Here is a 24231-nt window from a genome sequence, read left to right as displayed (position 1 = left end):
TGAGACCTTTTCCACTTGGCTTAGCCAGAGCACCATGTCCAATACTGAGAAAACACTTGATCCAGTTCTCTGGGATCCAAAAACTCAATTTGACTCTGGATTTCATCACTCAGGTTCCTTTATTTGGCAATGGCATACAGCAAAGCTACACTGAACTGATTAGACTCAAGCGTTAGGGGATTAGATATGTGTACCGCTCATCCAAAGTTACACAGATAACGTCTTCCTTTATATACATTTACACATTACATTGCATTTGCTGTACATTAATTCACACATTATTGGATTAGTTACTTGGCAAGAACCAATCCCTGTATAGCATGTTCTGTCCATGTACTGTGTCCTGGAAACTGATCTTAAACCTGGAATGTAATCTTGTCCATCGTTACTACCATCAAGATGTTGCTGCTTATCTTTGCTTGCACAAACATCCTGACTCCCGGCATACTGTTTGTCAAGTCCTTATTTACAACTTAACCTTTCATTCACTTTCCCAGTTATGCTACGCTGACCAGATAGCAAGTGTCAAAAATTGGGACAAGAGGTAGGGGGTAATAGGTGCCTAGGTGAGAAAAAGACCCAAAAATCGGGACTGTCCCTGTAAAATTGGGACATCTGGTCACCCTAAATTATGCTCACTAAGAAATGAGGCAAGTTCCTTATGTCAAGCCAGGCCTATAACGTTCTCTTGGAGTATTTGGGTGGCCTGATCTATGATGCAAGCTACTTCTCTGGTGGAGTTTCCTTATTTGGTGAATACAGTCTTAAGTGTTAAGATGTGGAATCCATCTGGGGTATCATTAAAGAACTATAACCCCTACTCAATGGAGACCCCATTCTGAAAAAAAATCTTTCCCAAATCCCCCTTATCTGATCTTTTAACAACCCCTAAACCTCACCAAGCTCATCATGAGAAGCAAGCTCCCCACAGACCAGGACCCACCAACTCAAAACAGCACTAGACCCTGCCAGAACAACAGACGCAAAACCTGCAGACGTACCTCTGCCGCTACTGTGATCAATAACCCCCCACTTTCAAGACCTATTTGCCCTATGAATGCCCATCACAATATGTGGCGTAACTCATCCAGTACACATAGGGCCGGATTAACTTTTTGTGGGCCCAGTGCCAAACATATTTGTGGGCCCCCGTGTGGTTGTGATGGGCCCCTTCCAAGTGTGGGCCCGGCATGACAGCACCATTGATGCCATAGTAAATGTGGTATTGCTGGGATGGGGATGAAAACATTTATTCGAAAAACAAAATAAGATATTTGAAACCACCCTGAGACCTCCACTCAGCCCGCAGAGAACAAACTGGGCTAACATCAATGTACCCAGAATACCACTGAATTTGGTTTGTGTGGGATGGGGGTTGTTTGTTAGTTTTGTCTTTTTCCTTTAAACACTCAGGGCCTGCTTGGGGCCCTGAACACAAGTGCTTAATGAGCACACTTATGAGCCATATTAAGCCTGGATGTAGCAGTCAGTGGTGTCGCACCTCCATATCCCCACCACCACCTCCTCCACCCAAAGTTATGTTTCGTAAATACATTTTTTGAAAGTTGCATTTTCTACTTTGGTACAATAATGTTTACAAAACTTTGGGGAGGAGTGTGGGGAGGAAAATTGCTGGTGCCCATCTTTTGCAGGGAGAAAGGGCCACTGAGAGAAAACACACTTTAGCACAAAGGCTACCACAATCCAGGCTCAAGCTCCTACCCCAATCTTCACACCTGGGCTCTCCCCCGTCCCCATCCCTCCTACTGTCCCCATCCCACACAACTAACCCCCTAACAAAGGCTCTCCTCAATCTCCCTGCTACTGCCCACCCCCTCACACACTTTCACCCCAGGGCTGTCATCTCCCTCCCTTCTACTACCCCCCCCCCCCACAAACACTGAGCCAACCCACACCTTAACATCCTGCTTCTCCTACACCCCCCCACATGGAGTCACTGCCAGCTCCACCATCGCACCCCGACTTGCCCCACAACTGCCTCTTTCCTTCAACACTGGGCTGTGCCCCCTCCCCAGAGTGCAGGGGGGCAATTTCTGGGCATTTCCACTGGCAGGGGATGTGCCAGCCAGCACTGACAAGCCCCGCTGTCACTGCCCACCCTGCTCCCAGGGACCACAGACAACCAACCCCCACCCTGAAGTGCAGGGTCGAGACAGTGCCCAGGAGGCCCCAGGCATCACATTCGCTGGGGGGCTGCCCCCAGCTCCCCGCCACCCCAGGAGAGTGGGGGAGACTCGGGGAGGGGAGGAGTACAGCGGGATTAGCACCGGGAACCCTCTCCCTACACCAGACCATTTCCTTGTTAGGGATTTCTTTTTGGTCCCCTCCGACCACTTCAGCTGGGGTGGCTGGTAGCATGGCATGGGGCATTCTGGGACTAGTAGTGTAGCTGGCAGCGCAGGTCCCAGGGCCCCAGTGGAACACAGTGGCATGCAAACTACAACTCCCAGCACACCCTGGAACAGACAGTCCCTTTTGCACCTCTGCACTGCACTCCCCAGGCTGCTTAGTGTTTCATCTGGCACACAGAAGTTGCTGACTCTTCACATTGCTGGGCTGTGGCCCGGCTGGATTAACCCTTTGTGGGCCCCTGAGCCTGGCGCCACCAGAGCCAGTGTAAACCCAGTAGTGCGTACACTAAATGCCCCAAGAACAACTGTGTGGATGAAACGAAAAAACCACTACACCCTGACAGAAAAATGATAAAAGACAAAAACACCATATCACCTGTTGGTGAACACTTCACTGAATGATCATGCCATGCGTGACCTCTGTCATCATCCTCAGAGGAAACCTGCACAACACCTTCAAAAGACAGGCCTGGAAGCTTAAATTCGTAGCATTGCTAGACACTAAAAATCACAGACTCAAAAACAGTGGATTTATGGCTTATTACAACAATCTGTAACCTATTAACCCTCTGTCCTGTGACTGTGGAGGTGTTAACCACCCACTTCACCTTGAACGGTTTCTTGTAACGTGTTAACACTTTATGCTGAACAATCTATTTCACCTTGTCTTTCGCTGTGACACTGAGTACCTTTCCCTGACCTGAAGAAGAGCGCTGTATAAGCTCTAAGATTCTCTCTCTCACCAACAGAAGTTGGTCCAATAAAAGATTCTATCTCACCCATCTTATCTTTGTTACCTTCATAGTTTGCAGACAGGTATCAAGGTTAATATATAATTATTTGTCTTTAAAAACAGGGTAATTCCTACACTTCATGGGGGTTTGTTTTGTGTTTAGGCTGGTAAAGTACATATCCCAATCATGGAAAACATAAAAACCAAGGAAATAAGCAGTTAAGTCTTTGAACATAAGAACAGCCATACTGGGTCAGACCAAAGGTCCATCTAGCCCAGTATCCTGTCTTCCAACCGTGGCCACTGCCAGGTGCCACAGAGGGAAAGAACAGAACAGATAATCATCAAGTGATCCATCCCCCTGTCACCCATTCCCAGCTTCTGGCAAGCAGAGACTAGGGACACCATCCCTGCCCATCCTGGCTAATAGCCACTGATGGACCGATCCTACATGAACTTACCTAGTTGAACACTCCATCTATGCTCAACTCCTTAGTTACAACCTTGATTGCTTCTCTTCCACTACTCATCTCTAGCACGTTTCCTGAACAACCTGTGAGCAGTCTTAACTGACTGTTCTTATTGCTTAAAAAGTAATCTGTTTTGATGACTGATATCAGGATGGTGTGGTTTTCATAAATCATATGTACAAAAGAACTGTATGTGGCTTTGTATTAGTGTGTGTAAACGAGGCCTGGAATAAAATTGCAAATGGTGGTTCAGATGTATTTGTATTATGTGAATGGATGATCTGTGTTGGCAATCTAAATTAAGTAGTTTTTGTGTAGAAACTTGCATTTGTGATTTGGCGTATTAGTTATGCTCAGAGTTGTGGTTGAGGGTGCAAATATGTGGGGAGGATGGTAGCTAATGTACAGGGGAATTGAGTATAGATGGATTGTTGAACAACTGTTTATTTCCTCACCTTCTGTGGTTTACATTTATAGATATGCAGTCTAGCAATGGTAACTTTACATTCAGTTTTATTTTATCAGTCTAGGGAGAGTTATCTGTAGTCTGATCGCTATATTACATTAGATAAGTGTACTCTTAACCAAGCCTGTAAGAATTTGTTTAGAAAAGCAACTTTTCAATTGCTTTAACTTTGACTGTTCTAGGGAAAACAGAATGAAGGAAATCATGTCTAATAACAACACAACCAATATATCTCAAGCAAGAAAAGCTGTGGAGCAGTTAAAAATGGAAGCATACATGGACAGGATAAAGGTAAATTGAGTCAATTGTTCTGAAATTGCCCTTTACTTTTGTGTCGTAAAATTTCACCTTTGGTACTTCAGAAAATCCTTATCGGAGTACTTTGCAATGTGGTATATGAAATAATGTTCAAAGAATGATAACATGAAAAAACAATGATGTATAATTGATTCTGTCTGACTTTAAGCAGGGTACTTCTCAAAGGACTGATGCCCAGCCTACTTCTTTTTTTTTTTTTTTTTTTGTGGGCACAGTGTACATCAGCAAATAATAACAGGTAAAATAGAAGTACTTGCATCTCTAACTACCTGGTTTGCACCCACAGTCAGGTGGTTTGAGGCACAGGTACTTAGATTTGCTCCTGCAGTTAAATGTAGATGCATTGTCCTAACCCGGCAGGAAGAAAGAAAGATTCAAGGGATGTGGGTTAATTAGGCCACAATTTTATTAACTCATCTGGGAAATATTCATCAATAAATCATATAGTGTACATCGTCATTCTTTCCTTAATCATTCCCACTTATTTGGAAGGGCTGTCATCAGCTCTACGCAAACTGCACATTGCTGGGACCCCACCACCCTCCCCTCTATGAGGGTGAAAGGAGGTGGGGAGGTCGTCTCATTGCTGTACCAGACGTTAGGAATGCCAACTCCCTTCCCCCAGATTCCCAACTCCAATTTATCAGGGAACTGGACCCCTTATGGAATGATGACCTGCACTGGATAGCTGTTAAGATGCAAGAACTTGACCTACCCTCATTAAATACCCCACTGGGGCCCTGAACTGCTGTAAGGAAGGCAAAAAAAAACATCTTGCCCCAGCCAATCTGCCAGTGAGTGAAAAATTCCTTCTCAGCTCCAAAAGAAAAAGGCAACTAGAGCAATGCCCAAAGCTGATCATAAAACTCAGACCTATTTTGATCCCATGGGTGGGGAGGGTGAGTGCTCCTTGTCCATGGTGAGAGAGATTATTTCTGGAGAGAACCGTCTATAAATACCTTCCCTCCTACAATACACAAGATGGTTGGCATCCCACCTGAGTCAGCCTCATTCAGTTGCCCTTGGCTCAGGAAACTGTCTTCTTTGCACTCCCTCGTAATCAGTGTGGGGGAACCTTAAAGGAGCCACAAGCCCTTTTCTTCCTGATGGCAAGACAAAGCCCAACAGCATTTGGGTTGAGGTGAAAGCAGTTTCTGCAGTTGCAGATTGCACCAATAGTAAAGGAGGCTGCCCTTTAGAACATTTTGGCCGTTAGCATTTGCATCACTCTTCTAAATCACTGTTCTGTCACTCTGTATTACCACTGAACATAGATGAAACACAAAATACACAATCAGTTTCACCTTTATTTTGTTCAGCAGAGTTGTCATTGCCCTGGGGAATTAAGCTGAATGATGCAATATTTCATTTTGGCTTCTCCAGATTTGTCTGCATCTGATATTTGAAGACATCTTTTTGTGGGTAAAATATTACACCTTTAACTGTATTTGTTAAGCATGTGGGGTGAAGAGATTATATTGGTTAAAGAAATTTTCATAATTTTTTTAGCTGAAAAGTGTAGAATTATTACTCTTCATTTCTCCCTATGTCTTCCATTAGGCCAAGATTTTAAAAGGTGACAAGTTGGACACGCAGAATCACTAGTCACTTTAGAAGGGCCTGGTTTTTCAAGCACTCTGAAAATCAGCTTCCTTTTAAGATGTCATGTTGCACACACAGTCACTAATCACTATGTCTGAAAATCATATCCTTCAGTAAATAAAGGATGAGGGGGAAGAGGGAGTGTTTTTAAGCAAGTCCACTTCAGTTTAATTAAATTTTCCTCCAACCAACCGTTTTACAAATTTCATCATAAATTTCATGCGTTACTCATATTTCTCATGTGCAAGAGTACAATAAATGTTTCCATTGCAAGAAGTTAATTTTAATAGGCTTTAATTTCTTAAATATGCAACCTGCACTTGAATAGAATATTTAAAAATAATCCATTGGGTAAATGAGGGTTACTTTTTCTGTTTAGTTATTGCGTAGCATGATCTAGAATAATCTTAGTATTGCTAGCTTGTAGCTTTCCTACAATCAGCAATATTTATTTACCCTTCACATGGAATGGTGATACTTGGAAAATATTTGTATATACACATTTTCCCTATTTTCTTTAAAGACCGAAAGCAAATGCTTAATTCTAGCTCCCATTCCAGAAATATTTACAGAGATGTTAAAGATGTTGTTTCTTACTAACTGATATGCGTTATAAAGAAGATTGTTATCAATTATTCTTCATGTTCACTATAGGTAGGACAAGAAGTAATTGGCATAATCTGCAGCAAAGGAGATGTTAGGTTAGGTATTAGGAAAAACTTTCTAACTGCAAGGGTAGTTAAGCTCTGGAATAGGCTTCCAAGAGAGGTTGTAGAATCCCCATCACTGGAGGTTTTAAGAACAGCTTGGACAAACACGAGTCAAGAATGGTCTAGGTTTACTTGATCCTGCCTCAGTGCAGGGTGTCAGACCGGTGTGTAGGTGGTGTGACTTAGTGGTCAGAACAGGAATCTGGCCTATTGGCTGGGGCAAATCAGGGGACAAAATAATGATCAGAACTGGGAGTCAAAACAGAACCAAAGGGCAGAGCTGGAGTCATGGTCGGTAGACAAGGGACTGGTCGGAGCCAGGAGTTCTGAAGAAGGAAGGGACTAAGGCTATAGTTAGGGGCAGGCATCAGTTGGAGCAAAGGCTGGTACAGGAAGCGGGTCTGGTGCAGCAGTGAGTATGGAACACATTAAGCAGCCAATGTGCTGCTGTTGCCGAAAGGCTTAAAGGATGATCTGATCTCTTGGCCCCCCTGTCCAGTCAGGGAGCACAGTCACTTAAATGAGGGTTTGTTGGGCCTAGCCAAGCTCATTTGGTTGCCACACAACCATGTCGAGAGCCAGCCTAGTTCCTGACACCCGGGGCTGGACTTGATGACTTCTCAAGGTCCCTTTCAGACCTACATTTCAATGAGTTTGTGAAGCACCATAATCATGTGTGTTCTTTAGTAATAAAGACCAACCTCCATGAACACATGAAAGGTCGATAAGAGACTTTTAAAACAGTATTTTTAACCTACATAGAGTGGGAGGTTTATCATATGTCAATCTGCCTCTTGTTCTTTCCTTTTTCAAACAACTTGCCCTTGCCACATTGGACGTCATAATATCTGAGGGCTGTACAAAATCTAAATTATACACACAAGGATCTCTGACTCTTTCCATTTCCAAATTTAAGCGCTTTTCACTTACTGTGGGGTGATTGTTGAGGAAATTTGGGTCCATCATCTTAACCACCGCATTTGTGGAGTCTGTCCAATCCATGCATCTCTACAGGAAGAGCTTGAATGCACTGATAAAGCATATCAAATATCTCCATATGAATACATATTCATTGATTAATACAAGAAAGATCAGAGGCACAACACAGAACTCAAACCCCAAGGGGAAGGGGATCTAACATGGTTTTTTATGCTCTCCCAGTTCTGGGCTTCTCTGTGGGCTAAGTGGCCCACCATAATTTAGACATCCCTGTGGAGCTAAATTATTACATCCTTCTGAGGCTGCCGTATAGGTTGCAATGCTGTCTGGAATCCTAGCTGCAGGACCACCTTTGATGCACCTTTCACACCTCCTTTGCCAGTGCTTGCAAGGGGATTCTTAGATGGCTGCCTCACAGCTGTCTTCCTCAGTTTCTGTTTTAAGTTGCTCCGCCCCCTTACCTGACATACAGGGGATGGTGTCAGAGTGAGAATCTCACCCATAGTTTTTACCCACTCTGTCCCCCAAATAGTACAATGAATTTACTGCAGGACTAGATGGAAGGAGGACAGCAGCCAAGCTGTTGTTCAAATACACATTTGAAATAATTGCAAAATGAATACAAGGAAATCACATTTTGTATTTTAAAAAACAGAATAAAACCTACTACCCTAGAATTTATACCATTCTCAAATGTTGTCATTAAGAAGCTGAAAAGTTCTTGTTTAATTTTCTAAATTGCTACATTTAATCTGTAAGTCTTCAAAGCACTCATTTAAAAGTTACAGTATCTTTGGATGTGATAACCTCCCCAGAATTAAAGTGACACTCCAACATATTACAGTAAAAAAAAGTTAAAAGACAGTTATTAAATTATAAAGCCAAGCACTGTTAGATAATGCCAGTTACAAGATTACACATGCAACCTTAACTTGACCTCCTTGTGAATCCATCCTATGCACTAAATGAGGCAGGGTACCTGAGGGAGAAAAAATATGTGATTGTGTATTTAAAAACTGCATCATGTACATGTATGTAGTATTTTCTTTCTAATTCAATGTCATACAGGCATTTTTGTAATCCTGAGTGAATAAAGGCACTCTTGCTTTTAGGTGAATAGTCAGAATATCAATTATCACTGGTGCTTTTATCTAAATCTATTCACCAATAATTGGAAACTGCTTATGCAAAGTTCCATTGAAAACTATATAAACACAGCTTTAAGTATTTCACCTCTTTATTACATGATGATGAAATTGTCATGTATACATGTACATTCATATTTGCATTTCATTCAGTGAAAATCTGTTTGTTCTCATGTATCTGCACTAAGATCCCCGTTTTTCAAAAACTCAGTTTTCAGTTGGCTTTTTTCCCCTCAAACCTAATTTCATTTACTAGGCCTTATCTTAAAACAGCTGCTACAGCACCAAACTACAGCCTAGCTATTGATAAGGACTTGTTCAGGAAATGTAGTAGAGACAACTTAATGTGTAGAAGTACAAAGTAATGCTCTGTAACTAAATATAAAACAACAAAGGCAGAAGGGAAATGAGGCTTTTTTGTTGTCAGTTTAATTATGGACAGCTGAGGCAGGCTTAAGGCCCGGATAGCTTAAAAGCCCAATCATTTGTTCTCCAAATGCATTTTGGTACCTGATCTAAGGTCAAACTAAACAGAAATTTGTATCATAGCAGTTTATAAGGTGCTGAAAAACCAGTGGCTCCAGGGCTTTCATGGCAACTGTATTAGCATAGTAGCCTAAAAGTGACTTGCAAAGGATAAAACAGTTGAGTTTATGCCTTATTTTTATGATCAAAGAAAACTTGAAAAGGGATGTTAAGAGGTTTTTTCTGCCTGCTTTTTTTTATTTTTTAACCTTAGAAATAACAGATATAACAAATCTGGTCTATCCTGTCTTTACTGAAAGACTCATTGGTAGTCTCAAGATGTGAATTTAGAGCTCTTGCAGATCTTAACTGAAGAGGTAGGAATGCTGAATGTTAAAGATGTCCTTTTCCCCAAGTGTTTCTTAACTATTTAAGTTAAATAGACATTAACAAAAAACAAGTGGTTTTTAAATAGTTTGAATAAAAATAGCTTCACTACCTGATCAGTCTTCCAGAGTAGATAAGACCTGAATTTCTAATGACAAGAAAAAAAGGAAGGAAAATGTTTTTCTTAAAATAAACTTTCTAGGCCACCTTCATACATCATAAAGAAACAAAAAGGACTCCATTGCACATCGCCTTGTCTGTGGCTGCCTCACATGCAGTAACCAGCAGAGGTTATGTGAGCCTGCTCATATCAAAGATTTGTGGTCCTACAAGTTGCATTTGGAGGTGCCAATACTTCATTGCAGATTAAATTGTTTATAACTGACTAGAAAGCAAGCACCGTGGACCATCAGAGAAGGAAGCAGTGACAATGCACTGGAGTCCAACAAGGAAGCTCATTAAAGAGAGGGAGAGATATGACTTCTACTAGTCATAAAAGCTGGAAGCATCAATACTGGTACGTGTACCAGTGTCTGGGGGGAATGCTGTTGTTGATGGCTTATGATAAGCCTAAAGAATGAGTTACAGTAGAAGAATAGTAAACTGAGTTTGGTGTCTTCTGACTACAGAAGGTGAGGATCGATCCCACAGCATGGAATCAGGATGCTGATATAGGTAATGGCTCCTACCTAGGAGACACATCAAGAACAACTACTGGTGTCTATGGAAGATGCTGATTCCTGCTAACCAGGAAGGTCATCAAAATTGAGAGAGGTTAAGAGAATGTAGTGCCGCAACTGGCTGCACCATAGTTGTCCCATGAATAGAGACTCTGAGCTTTGTTAGATCTCCTCTCCTTCATGAGTAGAAAAATTCAGCAAGAAAGAATGCTGAAACACTTAAGTATCATACTGTATCAGCTATTACTTTGTTTCCTTTTTTTCAAAAGGAAGTAGAAAATATCCCTAACTGGCTCTGAATAATGTTATGAGATAAGCGGCGGGGTTGCTGAGAAATGTGTGTGGATCTGTTGATTTTTGGATGCAAAGGAATAAGTGGAGTGGGTGTCATAGCAAGGATAGTAATTATTCACAATCTATGACAAGGCAGATGACATAGTAATTGCAGCATTTTTCCTTGTCATTTAAAGCTTATAATTACAGTACAGCTAGCTAGCAGGATTATATTCTAACTTGAGCTGTTTTAATCACCTCTGTTGTTCTGAAATGTAATGGTAAAATTCCACAGTTCTCCTGAGGCTGCCAGTTGTTTTCAGCTTCACAACTATTTGGTAACTTTGACTACTAGATACTCCCTTTATCCTGAGGGGAGTAGAAAAGCATGATCTGAAAAATGAGAGATTGGGCAAATACATATTTTAAAACAGTAAAAAAGGGGGAGGTATTAAGGAAGCACTCGTGTTGTTAACTTTGTTAGACTTCAGTTTGACCAATGAATTCTGATTATTTTAGACATTTCTGTGGCAGATGTAAATGAGTTTTTATGAAACTGGAAGCCACAGTTCTTCTTTGAGTGATTGTTCATGTCCATTCCAAGCAGGTGTGTGCGCGCCGCGTGCACACCAGCTGGAAGATTTTTTCCCTAACAGCGTCCGTAGGGTCAGCCTAGGCACCCAATATCGAGCCCCATTGACCCCACTACCACCTCAGTTCCTTCTTAACTGCCCATGATGGCTAGCTGGAACTTTGCTCGCTCTTGCAGCAAGCGCCTTAGCAGTGTCTTTGTTCTTAGTGTAAATAGTTTTTCTCAGTTCAAGAGAAACCCGCAATTCTCAACGCAATGGAGGGCAGTTTGCTGCGAACCCGGAGGCTCGGCTATCATATTGTTTTTCAACACAGAAGTGTTGGCTTCTCCCACAGGGTGTTTTCCAGCCCAGTCACCCTGTGGGGCAGGGCAGCAGATCCTTTTGGTCACCACCATATAGGTGGCGTCCGGCGGGCACCGCGGGAAGGTTAAGGATCTGTTATTCTCGCTGCCCCAGTAACTAGACCAGAGTAGGAGGATCAGTGGCAAACCACGTCTTTTCCCCCTAAACAGTGCAGACTAGTGAGAGAATCAGCGAACCTCAAGAGGAGAGGTGCAACCTCCTTATCCAGCCGGAGCCCCGGCCGCTTGGGAGGAGACAACTTCCCCCCCCCCCCCGCAACGAAGCTGCTTCTTCCTGCCTCAAGAGCCCGACTCCCCAAAGTAGAACACTTTAAGAGTCATAGTTAGTCCCGCCAGTCATAGTTACTCCCGCCTGTACTTATCACATAGTTAGTAGTGTTTGGTAGATAGTTAGTTTCCCCTCCGGGGGTATGCCCGGGTCTCCGGGGTTTAAACTCTGTGAGTCCTGTGGTAAGTTTATGCCCAAGAGTGATCCTCACTCATCCTGCCTGCGGTGCCTTGGTTAGACTCACCAAAAGGACAAGTGCCACATTTGCAAGGGTTTCCGCCCAAGAACCCGCCCAAGAGAGCAGAGACTGAAACTCCTGCTCATGGAGGCAGCTCTGAGACCACAATCCGACCCGGGACCCAACAACCCGGCACCGAGCACGTCCTCTTTGCTGCACAGTGCTCCGGCGCCACCGGCACGCGAATTGGGCCAGACTAAGGACTCTAAAGCCCACCGGCACCACCACTCTTTGGGACATAGGGCGTTGGCATCAGTTCAGCACCGTTCTCCATCTCCGGTGCCAGTAAAGGAGAAGAGGCCAGTGAGGGGCCGATCACCCCCCCTGAAGCCTAAGGGGCCGGTGCCGTCCGCGAGTGGCTCAGCACAGACCATGTCCACTTCGCTTCCACCCAGGGTCTCGTCGACTCCTGCCCCAGCCGGGGTCCAGTCGAGTCCGAACACTCCTCGATCCCCAGACCATCTGGTGGACATAAAACCACCATCAACGTCAGAGGCGTTCGAGGCGGCAACGGACCTAATGCACCTCCCCGTGCCAGCCTCCCCCCCGAAGGAGGGACAAGTCTCCGGTGACCGCATGGCCCCTGTTTCACTCCAGGTGCAAGCCAACCATGATGACTCATCGGTCTCCATCTCCGGCACCGCCCGCACAGATGCAGGAAGCACACCACTCCCTGGAGTCGAGTCGTCGTTCGTTGGTGACCCAGGGGACTGCTCCTCCGTGGTCTTTTCATTCGGAGACCTCGGAGTCGGCGGTAGACTCGGCTCGATCAAGCAGATCGCACAGCAGAAGATCCCAGTCCCGGCGCAGTCACCAACCATACCTGGCAACAGCAGTGGCAACAACTTGCTCAGTGGCCCTTCTGGACACCCTGGGCGTACCATCAGAGCCAGGGTCAAGTCCATGGTCCGCACTCCAGAACGGTGTCTGTGTCCTTGGCGTCGTTCGTGCCACAGTCAGCGCCAGCACCGCCGCCGAATGGGGCCGCCCTCGACTGGAGCGGCCCTGCTGACACATGATTTTGGCACCGATGCCTCAGCCAGTGCACCTGCTCCTCAGCCAACATCACCAGAGGAAGCCTCAGCTCCATTCCTACCAACCTCGACGGTCTCGGTCCCACCAGTTTTACCTGCCCCAGCACTGGCTGAGATGCAGAGTTCTTCATCGGTGCCGGTTCCACAGACCGAGTACCGCGTGCCAAGGGACCCCGGGAGAGCTGAAGGCAGTGAACTGGGTCCACCTCCGGTTCTCTCTTCCTCGTCTTCACCTGACAAAGCGGTCGCGGGGACTTCACCGGCCCCAGCTTTGGAGGACAACCGGGTTCTTCAACAGCTTTTGAAGCAGGCCGCCCAAAGGCTGGGGATTCAGGCAGAGGAGGCAGAAGAAGACTTATACCCGGTCATAGACATCCTGGCTCCCTCCGGCCCATCCAGGGTTGCATTTCCATTTATACAGTCAATAACTGAAACGTCTAAGAACTTGTGGCAAACCGCTGCTTCTCTGGCACCTACGGCCAGAAATCTGAGCACCACTACTTTGTTCCCTCTAAAGGGTATGAACATCTTTATACGCATCCTCCTCCGGACTCTTTGGTGGTCGACGTGGCCAATCAGAGAGAACATCAGGGGTTTCAAGGCTCCACCCCTAAAAACAGTGATGCCAAGAAACTGGACCTGTTTGGCCGGAAGGTCTACTCCACATCAGGTCTACAGCTTCGTATAGCCAACCAACAGGCCATAGTAAGCCGCTACAGACATAACACCTGTTCGTCTATGGCAAAATTTACAGAGCTTCTGCCCCAGGAAGCTCGGGGGGAGTTCTCTGTACTCGTGGAGGAGGAGAAGTTGGTCTCCCGAGCGTCTTTACAAGCGACCCTGGATGCAGCAGATGTGGCCTCTCGCACTTTGGCCACAGGGGTGGTTATGAGGAGAGGCTCCTGGCTACAGGTCTCTGGTCTTCCCCACAATGTCCAACAGACCATTCAAAACCTTCCTTTCAAAGGTGTAGCTCTCTTCTCCGAGAAGACGGATAAGAGATTTCACAGCTTGAAGGACTCGAGGGCTACCCTTCGTTCGCTGGGGCTTCACACGCCTGCAACCCAGCGCAGACAGTTTAGGCCTCAACCTGCTCCTCGTCCTTATCAACCCCAGAACCGCCAGGACGCTCCACGTAGGCGGAACAGGAGCACTCAGAGGAGGCAACATCCTCCCTCTGGGCAAAACTTGGGCCAGCCTAGGGCCCCACAAGGCTCTACACCACCACCACCCTGGCAAGCCGTCCTCGACCGTACCACTCGACCAACCTGAGGGTACGGTCGAGGACGGCTTGCCAGTTCGACCTTTGGATGCTTCCCATCTTACTTTCTCGTCCCGTCTATCCCCTTTCTACTGTGCCTGGTCTCAAATTACTTTGGACTGCTGGGTGCTCCGCACGGTAGAGAGGGGATATTCCATCCAATTCTGTACCCTCCCGCCCCCCCAACCTCCTTCCCCGTCCCTCTTCAGGGACCCCTCTCATGAGCAACTTCTGTGTCAAAAGGTGCAGTCCCTCTTCTCGGTAGGGGCAGTGGAGGAGGTTCCTCAGGAGCTAAGGGGCAAGAGTTTTTACTCCCGGTACTTCCTAATACCGAAGGCCAACGGGGGCCTCAGACCCATACTGGACCTGCGACAACTCAACAAGTACATAAAGAAACTCAAGTGTCGCATGGTCCCGCTAACCTCCATTATCCCCTCACTGGATCCAGGAGACTGGTACGCCGCGCTCGACTTGAAGGATGCGTATTTTCATATCGCAATAGTCCCACATCACAGACAGTACCTCAGATTCGTGGTGAACACAGGCCACTACCAGTTTGCAGTTCTCCCGTTTGGACTGTCAACTGCCCCGTGAGTATTCACAAAATGCATGGCAGTTGTTGCGGCTTTCCTGCGCAAGCACCAAATACAGGTTTTCCCATACCTCGACGACTGGCTGATCAAGGGTTGCTCGAGGGCCCAGGTGGAGGCTCAGGTCGAGTTTATAAGGAGGACCTTCCTCGACTTAGGTCTCCTCCTGAACGAGGAGAAATCCACTCTGTCCCTGGTGCAGAGGATAGAGTTCATAGGCGCAGTCCTAGATTCTACTCAAGCCAGAGCGTACCTCCCGGAGGCCAGGTTTCGCTCACTTAAGGACATCATACACGGCCTCAGACAGTTCCCCATGATGTCGGCAAGAAACTGTCTAAAGCTGCTGGGACACATGGCCTCATGCACTTACGTGGTGCAGCATGCCAGGCTCAGGCTGCACCCACTCCAGTCTTGACTGGTGTCAGTGTACCAACCAGCCCAAGATGTGTTGGACAGAGTCGTAACCCTGCCCCACCTGGTACTGGATTTCCTCCTATGGTGGCTCAACCTTCGAATGGTTTGCGCAGGCCAGCCCTCAGCCCTCGCTCACCTTGGTGTCAGATGCCTCGGATCTGGGTTGGGGGGCTCACCTAGGGGACTTCAAGACCCAAGGCCTCTGGTCTCTGGTGGACCTCGCTCTTCACATCAATGTCAAAGAGCTGAGGGCAGTGCATCTGGCCTGTCATGCTTTCAAAACGCACATAACGGGCAGATGTGTTTCAATCCTCACGGACAACACCTTGGTGATGTTTTATATCAACAAACAGGGGGGTGCAGGCTCCTCTCCCTTGTACCGAGAAGCCCTTGCACTGTGAGATTTCTGCATAGAGCACTCGATCCACCTGCAGCCCTCATACCTCCCAGGGGTGTGAAACACACTGGCAGACAGCCTCAGCCGGACCTTCAACAGCCATGAGTGGTCCCTTCGGCCGGACGTGGTGAGCTCAATCTTCCAGTTTTGGGGCTCTCTCCAGATAGACCTGTTTGCCACTCCGGACAACAAGAAATGTCATTCTGTTCTCTCGGGAACCACAGTGCGGGGTCCATTGAGGACGCCTTCCTCCTCTTATGGGAGGGCTGCCTGCTGTACGTTTTCCCACCCATCCCCCTAGTCCACAGGGTGCTTCTCAAGATGCGCAGGGACTGGGCTCGAGTCATACTAATAGCGCCAGCGTGGCCACATCAGCACTGGTTCACCTCGCTCCTGAAAATGTCCATAGCAGCCCCTCTCACCTTACCAGTGGTTCCCGACCTGATCACACAGGACCAGGGCCGTCTCCAGCACCTGAATCTGGAGTCGCTCCACCTTACGGCCTGGATGCTCCATGGCTAAGTGCCACAGAGCTCTCTTGTTCGGACCAGGTCAGACAAGTCCTCCTGGGTAGTAGAAAGCACTCTACCAGGGCTACTTACCTGGCTAAGTGGAAAAGGACGGAGCAACGTCATCTGGACGGAGCAACGTAGTCAGCCGCCGCTCTTCGCCTCCATGCCATTTATACTGGACTACCTCCTTCACCTAAAGCACCAGAACTTGTCCTGGTCATCATTAAGGGTCCACTTGGCCGCGATCTCCGCCTTCCACCCGGGTTCAGACGGTTTCTCGGTCTTTGCAAACCCTATGGTCAGTTGTTTTCTCAAGGGTTTGGACAGGCTCTTCCCATACACGTGTCAGCCTGTCCCTGCCTGGGACCTCAATTTAGTCCTCTCCAGGCTTACAGGCCCACCATTTGAACCTCTGGCCACCTGCTCCCTGCTATATTTCTCATTCAAGGTTGCGTTCTTCGTGGCAATTACTTCGGCCTGACGGGTCTTGGAGCTCAGGTCTGAGCCCTCACGTCTGAGCCCCCTTATACAGTTTTTCATAAGGATAAGGTTCAGCTTAGGCCTCATCCGGCTTTTCTCCCAAAGGTTGTCTCCCATTTTTACATGACCAAGGACATCTTCCTCCCAGTGTTTTATCCCAAGCCACACTCCTCCGATAGGGAGCGCAGGCTGCACGCACTGGACGTGCATAGGGCCTTAGCCTTCTACATAGAGAGAGCTAAGTCATTCCGGAAATCCGTCCAACTCTTCAGAGCCGTGGCAGACAGAATGACGGGCCTTCCGGTATCATCTCAGCGCATATCGTCATGGATAATGTCCTGCATTAGGGAGTGCTATACCCTGGCAAAGTAGCCCGCTCCGCAGATAACCGCTCACTCTACCAGGGCCCAGGCCTCCTCTGTGGCGTTCCTGGCACAAGTCCCTATTCAGAAAATCTGCAGGGTAGCCACGTGGTCCTCGATACATACATTTACGTCATACTATGCAATTACACAACAGTCCAGGGACGATGCGGCTTTTGGGAGAGCTGTGCTCTTTTCAGTGGATAACTCCGACCCCATCTCCTGAGCTCTAGCTTGTGAATCACCTGCTTGGAATGGACATGAACAATCACTCGAAGAAGAAAAAATGGTTACTCACTTTCTCATAACTGTTGTTCTTCGAGATGTGTTGTTCATGTCCATTCCAATACCCACCCACCTACCCCTCTGTCGGAATGGTTGTCAAGAAGGAACTGAGGGGGTGGGGAGGTTGGCAGGATTCGATATTGGGCGCCATGAAGGCGCCACCCCAGGGGGCGCCCCGGCCAACCCTATGGACGCTGCTAGGGGAAATATCTTCCGGCTGGCGTGCACATGGCACGCACACACCTGCTTCGAATGGACATGAACAACGCATCCTGAAAAACAACAGTTACGAGAAAGTGAGTAACCGTTTTTTTTACTGGGGAAATAGGGAAGGATGTGATGCAAGTCATGTTAGGTTTGATTTTTTTGATGTTGATAAAAGTAGTCCTGAGTCATGCAACATTGAACAGAAACTGCCAAGCAGCATTCAGCTTGAATATTTTAAGGTGAGCAACTGTTACTAAAGTTTAAAATCATGTCCTTTGTTTAACATTTCCTGTGTTTCAAATGTGATAATGACACAGTACATTCCATATAGAAATAAGGCACAGCAGGGTATGCATTAGTAGGCAGTTGCAGCACACCTCTTGGGTGCTGACAGAAATATGTCCGTAACCTATAAAAGTTCACCCTGATGTGACTTAGTGCTATTGGAGTATGATCAATAACTTTTTTGCTGTTGTTGTAATAGTCAGTCGCTGTAGCTCTACAGCTGCCAGGGAGCCACTCCAACAGCCTTAATGCAGTGTATGCCTGAGGTGTGGGGGGGTTCCCCCATACAAAAGTTCTTGGGCTTGATATGGGGAAGAAGGTGGAGGTTTTAGCTTGTGACAATCATTGAGCTGAAATGTTGCTTCATGGCTGCTTCATGGCTTGTTGTAAGTGGGTAGTTGGATCATACTGTAGTGAGTCTACAACTTACTTGTGATTCTTGTTCTGACGTTAGTAAATCTGAAGTGTTGTTTTAATATGTTGTTGAAAGGTATGCCAACTCTCTGTTTCTGGAAGTGTTCCATTTTCCTATTTGTAAATTGGTTTATAAGTTAGGTGTGGGGGCTATATCATGCCTTAGCCTAGGGATGGACTCAGTAATAGGTTTCTTCATATTGAATTGCTGTGACCCTGCATATCACTGTGCTCTCAGACATCATGTCCATATAAAGAACTTGTAACCAATCAACATTCTAACCCATCAGCATTCTAGAAGTTGGAATGCCTTATGCGTTGCCCTTCCCTCCAGCCACCACCCCCCACAGCTCTCATTGGCTGGGAACAGGGAACTGTGGCCAATGGGAGCTTTGGGGGAGGTACCTGGAGGCGTGGCAAGGGCAGCGCACAGAGCCCTGTGTCCCTCCCTCCCCCAGGAGCCACGCAGGGACGTGGTGCCTGCCACTTCCCGGAGCAGCGCAAGGTGGGGCCAGGGCAGGCAGGCAGGGAACCTGCCCTGGCCCTGGTGTGCACCGCTGCCAACCCAGAGACACTTTAGGTAAGCAGCGCCGGGCCGGAGCCCGAACCCCTCCTGCACTCCACCCCCCAATTCCCAGCCCTAAGCTCCCTGCCTGCACCTCACACCCCTCCTGCACCCCAACTCCCTTTCCTGAGCCCCCTGCTGCATCCTGCACCCCCATGCACCCCAACTCCCTGCCCTGAGCCCCTTCGCACCCCGCATCCCTCCTGCACTCCAACCCCCTGCCCTGAGCTCCCTCCTGCAGTTCGCACCCCTCCTGCACCCCAACCCCCTTCCCTGAGCCCCCTCATACACCCCGCACCCCTCCTCTGCCCCAATCGCTTGCCCTGAGCCCGTTCCTGCACACCGCAACCCCTCCCACACCCCGCACTCCCTCCCACACCCCAACCCCCTGTCCCAGCCCTGCATACAATTTCCCCACCCAGATGTGGCCCTCAGACCAAAAAGTTTGCCCACCCCTGTTGTAGAGTCTCTTTAAATTCTCCAGTGAATTTAAATGAAAATCCTGTCAGGATTTGCTGAAAAGATTCTGCAGTTCTCTTTGGTTATTACAATTCACACCTGTCTGACCCCTGTCCACCTCCAGAAGAAAGTGAAAAATCATCTTTTCTTTTGCCACATCTCACCTAGTAGATATTTGAGGGAGTCTGAAAATAATGGGGAAACAGTCTCCTTTCACCTCTTTTGCTTTCTTCCTTTGAAGCTAGGGTCCACTTACCCATTTTATTTTCCTGTTGTCTGACCTGTTTCTTTTTCTAAAGTACTGTTCCTTTCTGCAGACCTCTTTCCCCTCAAGTTTTGCTCAACTGAACTATTTTTCTGCCCTATGTAATACTGTTTTTCCTAGCTATGTATTGCCCCATTGATTCGTTGTTCATGGGTAACGCCTCTGCCCAGCCCACTCTCTCTCTCTCAGCATGGTTCACTTGCTACAAACTAGTTATCCGTGACTTTAACATTTTGATTTCCTCAGCTAAGGAGTGGAGTCTGTAATGGGATTCCAATCATAAATATTTGGCCGGTTTTAAGTTTTCTAACAGATCACCACGTTTTAGTTAGTACAAAATTGTATGGAATAAATTGTTCCTTGATATGGAGCATGATTAAAAGCTTATTGAAGTCAGTGGAAAGGTTTCCATTAATGTTATGGGCCTTATCCAAAGGAAGTTGTGCACGAGCAGGCTAGAGTTTTGAGGCTGATTACAAATTCTTTAGAAAACATTAGAAATTAGGCTCAAATTCTCCTCTTGTTTATAGTGGTACAATGATAGTGAGTTCAGTCTGTAATTGAAGGGAGAATTTGGTACATCATTGTCCTTTATTTGTACACCATTATTTTAATATAGCTTGACTGATAAAAAGAGCATCTATCCTAAGCTCTGGGCACTGTCCCAATACTTAAGATACAATAATCTTTTAAAAAACAAAAAGAAAAATGTAAATGGCTCAACTCACGTAACAGAAATAGTCAGCCAGCCAGTCAAATGATACAAAAATACTCCACATACTTTGTGACACAGCATGACTAGGTGCCATAGCCCTATCACAAAGGCCTGAGGAAAATAAGTGGGACTGACAATGCATCCTGAAGGCTAACAATTAATACTCATATTGAGCCTCATTCTTCAAGGCCCTGGGCATCTTTAGCTCCCAGTAAAGTCCCCTGGTAAAGAAACCTGTTGAGACTTAATAGAGTAATGTTACAGGATTTCAGCTAGTGATGGAACATTTTTGCATGAAATGGAAATCAATATATTGTAATTGACCCCAGCACACAAATCAGTATGTGTTTTGTGTGGCACTAAATCAAGGAGAGTGGTACATCTGTATGGAAAAATTATAGAATTTGATAGGTATGAAACCAATAGGGTTCTATAGAAATCACTCTACAGCCTATACATTCCAATAGAGTAACTAAAACACATAGGAAGGTTAGTGTTCACAAAATTGTATAACAGGGAGGTAGGTAGCTATTAAATTGTATAGTATAGTTCAAAGACCCCTATAAGAAAGGTTTTAATTTTCTGTTAAATTTCTATGGGACTTTTCCATAAGGACAGAAAAAAGTAAAACTTTTTACCCGCATATTTTGGAAGATTTAGATTTATGCCATGAATATGAAAAAATAAATACAAATAAATGTTAAGACAATTTACTCTAAGATTCAGATTATAATAAATGCTGTATTTATCACATTAATTGGTGACTTCACAAAGGGTATTAAACTCACTGTTTGTTCCTGAGGGAACAGTTAGGAAGAAACTCCATGAATCAAGACTGTTTCCTATCCCCTATGTTGAAAAACCATGTGAAAGAAAGATCTGCCCTTGTAAGAGCAGGTTCAGACTTTTGGTCTAATACCTTGAAAAGTGGATACGCTGATCATCTGCTGCTTTAATAAGGGGAACTTCTGATATTTTTAGGCTAAATGGGAATGTTTAAACAATGCTGACTATTTCAATATCACAAGTTTAATAATGGTTATCACTTTCTTTTCTCCTATTAGGTATCCAAGGCTGCAGCTGATTTATTGGCGTACTGTGATGCTCATATTGGAGAAGATCCCCTTATTATACCAGTGCCTGCATCTGAAAATCCCTTCAGGGAGAAGAAATTCTTTTGTACTATCCTTTGAGTCAGTTTGTAATTAAAAATGTCCTTTGTGAAAATCCATTACTGATGGTGCATGCTTTTAGCATTAGATTTTCCCTGAGTTATCAACAATTAAACCCACAGTTACAATATTTTTAGAAGCACAATACATTTTTATGGTAAATAAGTGGTTTACATGCAGTTTTAGGGTAGCCTCACTTTCCTGCCAACGCATAAGTTTAATAATTTCAGTTATCAATAAAGATTGTTTTGGTTTTTAATGAAAGAACCAAATATAATATTAAATGGTAGATCTCTTTGCAAGTCATAGATTCTTCTGAGACCAAAATCAGTCATACATATTCTTGAACCTATTTTTAACTTTCATTTTCTTAAAAAGGTGAGTAATTTATTTTCATTTGCCTTGACAAATTTATATCTAACAAAAGCAGAATGACCTCTCTTGAAGCAGAACGCCAGTTACTGCTGTAATGCTGCTTGGAACGGTCAATCCTGTACAGTAAATGGTATTTATAAATGTGGATGTTTAGTGAACACTGTAGCAAATTTTACTTTAAAACTTGGTGGAATTAAGCAACATTGTGAGTCTGAAATTTCCTTTGCTGAAGAAAATAAAGGAGTGCACAATCTAGAGCTTGCTTTTTTCCTTTAGCTTAACTCTGCACCAAGAAGGCTTATAGAAATACAAAAAGCCATTTGCCTCCCATTCTAAAATTGTAATGATCTAAACTTGTAGGAAGCTTTGAGTAAATTCTTGTTCATTCTTTCAGTTCGGCTGTGCTATGGAGCATGTTATGCTGCTGCTTTTGAACAGAAGTAAAGTAGGCCGTTAGCCAATATTTGCTGCTGATTGCAACATAGACTTTAAAGCCTCAAACCTGCCCTGGTGTAAGTCCTCAGTGAGGAATGTGTGAAATATAAATACTTTGTTTAAAATAGATGCATTTAGAAGAAGATAAGGATGATGTACTGAGCATGAGTGGTATAGCTTTCACCTTAATTCAATGTTTACATTTACAGTCCGTGCACCCACACTGAAATAATCACTGCCGTATTGCTTATTTTTCAATATCTGATCCTATCTATACAATCCCACCAGAACAAAATGTCAAGGCATTGGGAATGGTAAATGCAGTTGTCTGTCACAGTGCTTTGAAGAATGTGCCAGAAGACTTCTATAGGTTTAGATGTTCTGTGCTGTCTTGACACGCTGGTTCATTGCATAGAATATTCTCTGTGTGTGAAAGCGTAAGGCTTCAACCAAATCCTGTTCCCATTGAAGTCAGTAGAAGTTTTGTTATTGACATCATTAGGAGCTGGATTTTTTTGCACTGATTTTCACCTGTTTTTGTTGTTGTGGTAATAAACACTGATAAATTCCTGGGAAAAATTAAATAAAATAACTGAAAACGAAAGGCCCTATATATATCAGATACATTATTATAAGTGGAACAAAAATTGTTTTCTGAAAACTTTAAAAAAACATTGTTTCTTCTTGCTTAATAAGGTCTTTTAGGGAATCCTTTCTACATAGTAAATGATGTTGTAACTTTCATAAGGCTACTCTGATCACCATGGTAACATGTTCACTTGTCATTCCTCAATGTATACAGTTTTAATAGAATAAAGAGTGAGGAGAATGTAGGCCACACAGCTGTATTGTCAAAGGTTTTGTATGAGTTTGCATTTGTGGCTCATTAACACAATCTCATCTAGCATTTTAATATTGCAACAGCTTACTTAGAATTCTTTTCTATTTCAAATTACTTCTAATGTCTGTAAATTAAAGAGCCACATCAAGTACACTTGAGCATCAGTGTTTAAAAAAGTTGTGTTTACAAAAATCAAGTCTGTTCATTGGTAAACTTATACTGAAATGAAAACAAGTCATTGTTTTGTGCATGATGGTCTGCACACTGAAACCCTGATGGAATTAGTCTTAAATGTTTCTGTTCTTGTTTTCTAATAACCCACTAGCATGTTTATAACAACTTTCATCCTCTTGAACAAAGATCAGTCCAAAACTCAGCCAAATCAAGATAATTAATTTTATACCTACTGAGACTCTTCTGTGCTTACAGTAAAAAGGGGGTAAATATGTAATCCATACTTGGCGTATTGTATGTATATAATATATCTGAGGAGAATATACCACATGACTCTAATTTTATTTGGAAATGGGATACCGTTCTCCCATTTTCACAGACTGTTCACATTCTGTTTAACACGTGTGTGTATATTATGGGCAAATAGTGCCTAATTAGAAGGACCTGGTAGGACAATGTAGTGGTAACAGTTCTGGATCACTTAAGAATTGCCCTTTATTTAAGGGTTAATAACAGAATATACCTTTTTAAGGTGTTTATAAGGTGAACTCCATAATTAAGGGTGGAACTAGCTTTCCCATTTATGCTTGTTTGGGCCATGTGACACCTCTAACATTCTCAAGAATGGTCTCTTTCAGCCACAGACTTTGCCCATATCCCCATTGGATTTTTTACTATTACTTTACCACACTTGCAAAGATTTGCATCAGCTGCTTTTGGGAGATGGAATTTAGTTTTATGTTTGGAAATTTCTTCCAACACTACTTAAGCTTTTTGACCATCTTAGCTCCAAAAACTGCTTGTCCCAGAAACTTCACATGAAAACTTATTTGAGAGGTATTGTACTCCTCATTCCCCAAAAGGGGCTTCAGTTGATGACAGAATATGCTCTCTGTCTATCCTATGACAGGGATTTACTGGTTCTTCTTTGAGTGATGCCCTATGGTGCTCCACTGTAGGTGCAGCAG

General features: G+C 44.8%; 1 protein-coding gene across 3 annotated transcripts in view; it reads left to right on the top strand.

Moving 5' to 3' along the window:
* The window catches only part of GNG4 (G protein subunit gamma 4), a 39021-nt gene extending 17528 nt beyond the window's left edge, over nucleotides 1–21493 (top strand). For all 3 annotated transcript variants that reach the window (XM_077811840.1, XM_077811842.1, XM_077811841.1), the window contains exons 2-3: nucleotides 4224–4332; nucleotides 21331–21493. In XM_077811840.1, coding sequence (XP_077667966.1) covers nucleotides 4234–4332; nucleotides 21331–21459 — 228 coding nt within the window. In that variant the 5' untranslated portion in view covers nucleotides 4224–4233 and the 3' untranslated portion in view covers nucleotides 21460–21493. The remainder of the gene's footprint in view (nucleotides 1–4223; nucleotides 4333–21330) is intronic.
* Nucleotides 21494–24231: the final 2738 nt, after the last annotated feature.

This window comes from Eretmochelys imbricata, chromosome 3 (genome assembly GCF_965152235.1).
Source record: "Eretmochelys imbricata isolate rEreImb1 chromosome 3, rEreImb1.hap1, whole genome shotgun sequence".
NCBI classification, from domain to species: Eukaryota; Metazoa; Chordata; order Testudines; family Cheloniidae; genus Eretmochelys; species Eretmochelys imbricata.
Note: the sequence above shows the minus strand (reverse complement) of the source record. Positions and strands in the feature narration are given on the sequence as shown.